The sequence below is a fragment of the Bombyx mori genome, chromosome 21 (genome assembly GCF_030269925.1).
Source record: "Bombyx mori chromosome 21, ASM3026992v2".
Taxonomy (NCBI): Eukaryota; Metazoa; Arthropoda; class Insecta; order Lepidoptera; family Bombycidae; genus Bombyx; species Bombyx mori.
The window spans coordinates 1,003,506-1,011,002 of record NC_085127.1 but is presented as its reverse complement, the minus strand read 5'-3'; the positions used below and the strand labels follow the sequence as shown (position 1 = coordinate 1,011,002).

Genomic DNA, 7,497 nt, shown 5'->3' with positions numbered 1-7,497 from the left:
AAAAAAAAAGATTTTGGGGTCTCTATATTAATTAAAAAATATCTAAGAAGCTTACGCCCTGTAGAGTGCTTGCATTGAACGATTAACAGTCTATTATCACTGGAGCCGTCGGTCACAGAGAACTTATATCTAACTATACTGAGACCTCAGAACTTATATCTTAAGGTGGGTGGCGCATTTACGCTGTAGATGTCTATGGGCTCCAGTAACCACTTAACACCAGGTGGGCTGTGAGCTCGTTCACACATCTAGGCAATAAAAAAAAACAAGAACGGCGAAGCCTATTGTATTCTAAATTCAAGTAGCAATCACTGGTTTTTAAGTATTCGTAGCCTAAAAGATAAAACGCCTGGTGCGTTCGTATCGAGCGATGCGGCTGTGCCGACGTTTGAATCTCACAGGCAAGTACCAATTATTTACCAAGTATTTACTGGTGGTAGGACCTCTTGTGAGTCCGCACGGGTAGGTACCACCACTCCGCCTATTTGAAGGGTGGGGTAGCCGTTGTAACTATACTGGGACCTTAGAACTTATATCTTAAGGTAGGTGGCGCATTTACCTACCTAAGCAATAAAAAAAATAAAAAAGTATCTTACCAAAATCATACTTAGGTCACGATCACAAATGACTTGATTGACAAATTTTGCGTAATTACTTGGTGGTAGGGTGTCCTGTGAGTCCGCACGGGTAGGTACCCTGCCTATGCCGTGAAGCAGTAATGCATTCCAGTTTAAAAGACGGGGTAGCCGTGGTATTATTGACCTGTGCCTACAATTCGTGTCTAAAGGTGAGTGGTGGCACTTACGTTGTTGATGTCTATGGGCTCCGATTACCACTCCAGGTCAGGTGATCGAAAGCCCACAAGTCTCACCAAAAAAAATGTACTCTTCATTCTTTGTTGTTTTTTTTTTTAATTATTACCTACCTTATTAAAAATTAAATTATTTTTTTATATTGTCATTGTCTATCAGTTTCTCAAGCACATCAAATCAAATCAAATCAAAAAAAAATTTATTCAACATAAATGAAAGTACATACTTGTTGAACGTCAAAAGAACTACCGCCAATTCACAAGAACTAGCCTCCGTCCTGAGAAGAATTGGCAAGAAACTCAGCGGGCATGTCTTTTTTCATTTACATCATTGTAAACCACTAAAACCGAAGTTGTTTTTAGTTATTTCTAAATTTAGTTTTTTGCTACGTATCGTAGTACTGATTTAGTATTCATAAATAAAATAATAAAATCAGTTATGCACAAAAATATATTTATTTTCATAATAATTTCAATTACTTGGATCGAATTACCAAAAAAAAAAAATCACATTTCTCTAATACAGACGATAACACATGAATTTAATTAAAACGAAACTGAAAATATTCAAAATAACATCAACATTTTCGAGTCGACAAGTTTCGAAGGAAATTTAATATTAAATAGTTAACATATTGTACATTTGTATTGACGGCGTAGATAAGTAAGTCTTTTAAAAAATACGCACGTTACGCACCGAACTTATTAACTATAGTAGCGTTATTTTATCCGTGCAGTTTGGGTCATAAAACATAGCCCGGCTGGGGCGGTGAGCATGTCGCGAGCGCAACGCCATTATCGATAAAAACAAATGAGTCATCGAATGCAGGTACACGGCGGCGGGGTGGTATACGAAGGGTGGTGAGACATTGTTATATTATGAGTCATTTGTACTTACCTGCAAATTATAGTACATTATGTCGAAGAGAAATGTGTTTTTATGCATTCGTTCTCTGAATTTCTTTAGTGACACAATGGCTACTCCTTTGTTTTGTATCAAAACGACAGAATTTATTCAAAATAATATTTGCAAGTGTTGTTATGAACAATGTATTAAAAATTTTCACTGAAATAAGAATAAATCCCGAAAAGTTACAAAGTGTTAATTTCTGCCGTTCTCGTTAACTTGCTGCGGCGATACGTGGTGTAAGTGTTCGATTAGTGATTTTTTCTTTCATTTTTATCACTAACACACAAAATGACAAAACTAAATACACTATCGATAACACTTATCGACAACAATAATGCGCATCACTATGCCCGTCCATAAGGCTCGTGAGTGGAAGAGAGAACGAAATACTCGCTTCACCGCTCTGACTTTTTATGACCCAAACTGCATGGACAAAATAATTCTACTATAGGCTCTAAGATTTATCTCAAATTGTTGCTTCACCTCAACACATAGAACACTTCAATTGAAACGTTATATTGGCGGTAACATGTACATCAATTGTGAACTGCGACAAACTTTAACTTATACTAGAGGTCCCGCAGTAGTCGAAATTCGACTATAATTAATTGGAATTGTAAGTTTGTACACTATTATGATTGTATTTTATACTTCTATACTCACAAATTTCGCCAAGACTACACTATAAAAATATTAACAAAGACAAACAATATTTAATCTATTCTCAATTTGACAACAGACGTCAAGAACAAAAGTTTGACAATAAATAGTATGCATGCGTGTGTGCGTCAAATACATGGTATGTAGTGTATGTAATGTTTTCTTTATTGATTTAATGTATCTTTTATGCATTATTTTAAAAAAATATTAGCATTGTGCACTTCTTCTCTATATTCTCTATAAGTGTGGAAAATTTCATACTCCTGCGTCCGCGCAATTTTCGTAAAAAGGGATACAAAGTTTTTGCTTCACGTATTAATATATAGATAGGCAGTTCTATCATTCTGCCAATTCTGACAATATTTATGGAATTCAACCTCCGAAACTGGTCGACGTAAATGAATAAAAATGCTTCTTCACTACTTAATACTAAACGATTGGCACTTAGTGAGCACTTTCGTGATAAATGTTCTGTAAAATTGTTTTATCTTATTATAATTTAATCTGCATATTGTAATTTGTAATTTAATTAAAATACCTTAAGTAAGTATAAGTAATATCGCCTTAAGTTTTTTTTTTTAATTTTCTTACCTTCAGAATTCACAACCAGAATGTGAGTTGTTGAAAATAATTTTAAGGCATATTCGATATGCATATGTGTTTAATTTATGTTTACAATTAAAAAAAAAAACAATTAATTTATTTATTTACTTACACTACAAACAAAATTGTAACAAAACAATGTTTTATCAACACAATCGTTTTACCACAATTTTTTCATTAATTTTGCACTTGTTATAAAATACCTATACACGTTTTAATGCAATTAACATTTGGAATAAATTAAAATCAAATTCAAAAGACAAGTGCAAAACCTATTTTCGATAAATCTACATAAAATTAAGAAAATTTGTTTTCACTAATTAGGAACAAAATAACAATGTACAGAAAATGTAAAATTATTCTATCTATATTTATAAATGCTTTTACTTGAACGTAGTTCGATTTACAGCTTCATTGTAAATTGAACTCGCATTCAAATACGATAAAATCTATATTCGACTGACAATATCGACGAATCGCAGCTTTTAAAGAAAATTATTAAATTATTATGTGTAGAAGAGATCAAAAGAACGATGCACCAGAGACAGACATTTAAAACCGTATCTATCATAACACAAATTTGATTTTCGATTGTGTACTATCAGAAACCTTACATCAATTGCTAACGCGACCGAGAAAGGAATAATGAATTTATTGGATAGAACATCACAATTAGACGGATATGAAAATAGATGATGCGAATGACCGTTCCCGGATCAGGAATGACTGGAAGCCTTAACAGAACATACTTGGCTTGACTTGAAATCATACTTGACGTTTTAGTAGCTTCGTATTACAGGATCTCGCGCTACCTTCAGAGATCAGTGTGCATAGTGAGAGTTTTTTAACGTGCTCGATAGCGTAGAAGTTAGCTCATATAATCTGTATGGAATGGGATCGTTTGCGTACGTTTGCCGCTAGGGGCGCTGTTCCAACTGCATACAAAATTGGGTTAACTTTTACGCTATCGAGAACGTTAAAAAACTCGCACTAAGCACACTGAGCGCAAATTCTTGTCTGTTCATTTTCAACGCAGTGTGACGTAAAAATTAATGAAACATTAATTTTGAAACATGATTTTTAGTTACATCTTCGCTTTCGGTTAGACTTCATTAAAACATTCCCTGTAAAAGACCTATATTATGCAAAAATGTAGCACTCTCTCCCGCTACTGTTATTCATCACAGCGACGACTAATACATGAGAGTCGGAAAGCCTGAGAGGAAAAGTAGTTTCCGTATCGAGAACTCGATACATTTACATTACGAATTCGATAAATTTTCGGGCTTGATCTATAGTTTTTCTCTCGTAATGAGGTCGCATAGCATTGTCTATAAATTGTTTAAGTGGAACTTTTCCGGGCAGAGCGTTCATGGCCGTATTCCAAACGATTAGTCAGTACTCTTACATGAGAATTACAAAAATCAAATCTCCAATTTTTATATCAAACAAAATAAATCACATCATAACTGATGAGCTGGAAAGATACATTGTTTATTGACTTCGTCGAGCATGATCGAATTAGTCATCGTGTATCATAAGAATATCCTCCTCCTCGCGTCGTTTCCTCACTGCTGAGGGTCGTGACCATTATAATTCGACATGATTTTACTCCTTGTGATGTCCCGCCAGCGCCTCCGATCATTGGCCGCATGAAGGGCGTCATAAGAATATCAACAGTGCTAATTTTCAACAGGCATAGCTTCGGCCTTCAATATTTCCTAAGCATTTATATAAATCGCCTTGCTGATTTGAAATAGCTTTAAATTTATGTTTCTATACAAAAGCATATAAAAAGATAATTACGAACCCGTCACTTATATATACATTTTAACTGTAAACAACTGATCATATTTACATGTGAAGTATATTTTACACAACAAGCGGAGCGGACAATATCCGTGACCAACCAGCTGGGGATGTATTGGAAAATTCGCGTCTTGTCGAATTCAAACAGCCTAATGAACAAACTTGAACGTTTGACCGGACTGTTTTTATATTGACGCCTTCACGAAACATCGAAGAACACATGATTCGTTGTAAGCTAGGACTGCGGAGACGCCGGGCGGAGGCGTGTCAACAGCACAGGGGGCAAAGCGCCCGTTGGAGGAAAAAATATCCGTTTTTATTTACTTTAATTTAATTCTTATACAACACAATTGAAACTTCAAAATAAACAGTAACGAGACGTTCATTAATAAGGCCATAAAAGTTATATTTGTGTGTTTCAAAGCGAGTTAAAATTTCAGAAAGAACAGGATGAAAAATTTTAAGATTCCATTGAAATTTGATTTTATTAATTCAGGAAGTCCCACCGGTCTCGTATTGAAAGGAGTTCGAATAAACGTATCCACCGGTAATAAAAAAATATAATAAATAAATAGGAGTGATAAAAAATTAGAAATTGGTTTTACTAGATAAAGCATTTTGTTTCACGAATTTTGCTAGATTTTTTTAGAAATATGTTTTTTTTAAAATAATTCTATACCATCGAACGTGTGAGGTGAGTCTTGTCACCCCCTTCCCTCTACGACATAACAGATTATATTAAAAACGTAATAAAATTCCAAAAGTTTTTAACATAATTTTCAAAGTGAATTAAATTAGCTCATTCAGTTATTTTCTCCAAACTCAGAGGTCTACTTGTAAAACCGAATTTATAAAAAGTTCACAGGATTTGTCAAAATTCGTTTTGATGTCTATATTACAAAAAGAAGCCCTCATAAACAAAACTTACATTCGTGAATTCCAGAAATAACCAAAACATATTACAAATTTGCATTTCATGAAGAAAAAAAAACAGCTGTCATAGAATAAGGCACATGAATAACAATTAATTGACGCTGTGACTTAGTAAATATTTATAGAGAAATAAATTCCTAGCGAGTCATTATGAATTAGGATATTTTACAGTAACTCTAACAGCACTATACTTAAAGATACATAGTTATATAAAGGTCCAGAATTCCTGACGAAATAATAGTTGTAACTTTGATGTATTTAGAAATCCAATTATCAAAAAGTCAACGTGAAAGTTTATGGCCTCTGCTACGGCTATTATTTCAACTGAAAAACGATTTTGATTACATAATTGCTTGTTTTGTTTTGAGTTTTGAATGGCATACCTGTCTAACTAGCTTACGTATGATGTGGTATCCGATTTGCTAGTAAACTAGGATCCCATTTATATAGCACACAAAGAGTCCCCTCAAAACTATTATAAATACCTAAGTTTGACTGCACCTAACCTAAGCGACCCTGTACTACCTGGCACCTTTCTCGTTCTTTTCCTTAGGTTTCTCTTCCACCACTTCCGCTTCCGCTTCCGGTTTATCTTGTGGCGGCCACAGGACATCAGGGTGGTTTAGCATATAATACGCCATGTGCTTTTCACTGCCGTAAGTCGATGCCTTCGTTCCCAGACACATCTTGAACTGGCTCTTCTCTAAATTTTTATCACAGTCAACCGAATGGAATATATGGACTAGAGTCTCGTCAGCTATCCTGTATACCGTTAAATTTGATTTAATTAGCGTTTCAAACAGCTGCACGTCTTCTAGACCCCAACCCTTAATGTTCAAATCGAATCCCCCTATCCGTTCGAAGTCACGTTTATAAATAGCTAAAATACCAAAACCGTACTGCCTGAAATAGCCCGTATCATCAGTTATTTCCCGGCTGTACTTCAAATTCGCCAATTCTCTGTCCGTTCTCACTGTTTCTTCGTCATCAATAAACTTCTCCAATTCAGTGTCCACAAACAGAGTTTCGCCTTTAACTTTATTATAATCATCACCGTTCACTACATCTGGATTGTACTCACTAAACACTATTGGGAAATAAACTTGGTTATATTTTATTGTGTTGATTCTTATTCGACGAAGGCTCTCGTGGTTGAACATCATGTCCACGTCAATGAAGAAGACAAGGTCGTCGCTATCGCAGAGCTTGAGTCCCTCGGTCAAGGCGGCTCCCCGTGAAAACATATTCGACCCCATTTTAACTATTTGGATGTCTTTCCCGTACATCTCGATATAATAATTAATTAGTAACTCTGTGTTTCTATAATCCAATGGATGTTTGCTATCTAAATAAGCTACGACAATTAGAGAGGCAGCTTGACTGCTTTTTAAAACTATATCTTCGTAGTTCTTCATGAATCTACCGAATGTCTCTTGTCTACCAGATAGGGGCAGAACGAAGTGTATTTTTCTGTCATACACCGGGTACTCTTCAGAATCATCACTATTCCACTTCAACACCTTGGGTAAGTTGTTCTGGATCTTCTGAAGACCAGTTTCGAGAGCTTCCTTGACTTTTAATTTACCGAAGTCCAAAAAGCTGCTCTGTTGAGCACTGGACTCGTCAAAGTCCTCGTAGTCGTTCGGATATAATCCATTCTCAGTCTTTTCTAGTATGGCTGGATCTTCAAATGGAGGCGGATCTCCCATTGGTAACTCTCTTATCTCCATACCTGAAAAAATTGTTTTATTTTTATTTAAAATTTCTATTT

The 7,497-nt window shown here is 35.1% G+C and overlaps 1 protein-coding gene across 1 annotated transcript in view; it reads right to left on the bottom strand.

Moving 5' to 3' along the window:
- Window positions 1-1,248: 1,248 nt before the first annotated feature.
- LOC101736840 (chondroitin sulfate synthase 1) overlaps window positions 1,249-7,497 on the bottom strand; it is an 83,856-nt gene continuing 77,607 nt past the window's right edge. Inside the window, exon 6 of the mRNA XM_012689781.4 lies at window positions 1,249-7,458. Coding sequence (XP_012545235.1) covers window positions 6,248-7,458 — 1,211 coding nt within the window. The 3' untranslated portion in view covers window positions 1,249-6,247. The remainder of the gene's footprint in view (window positions 7,459-7,497) is intronic.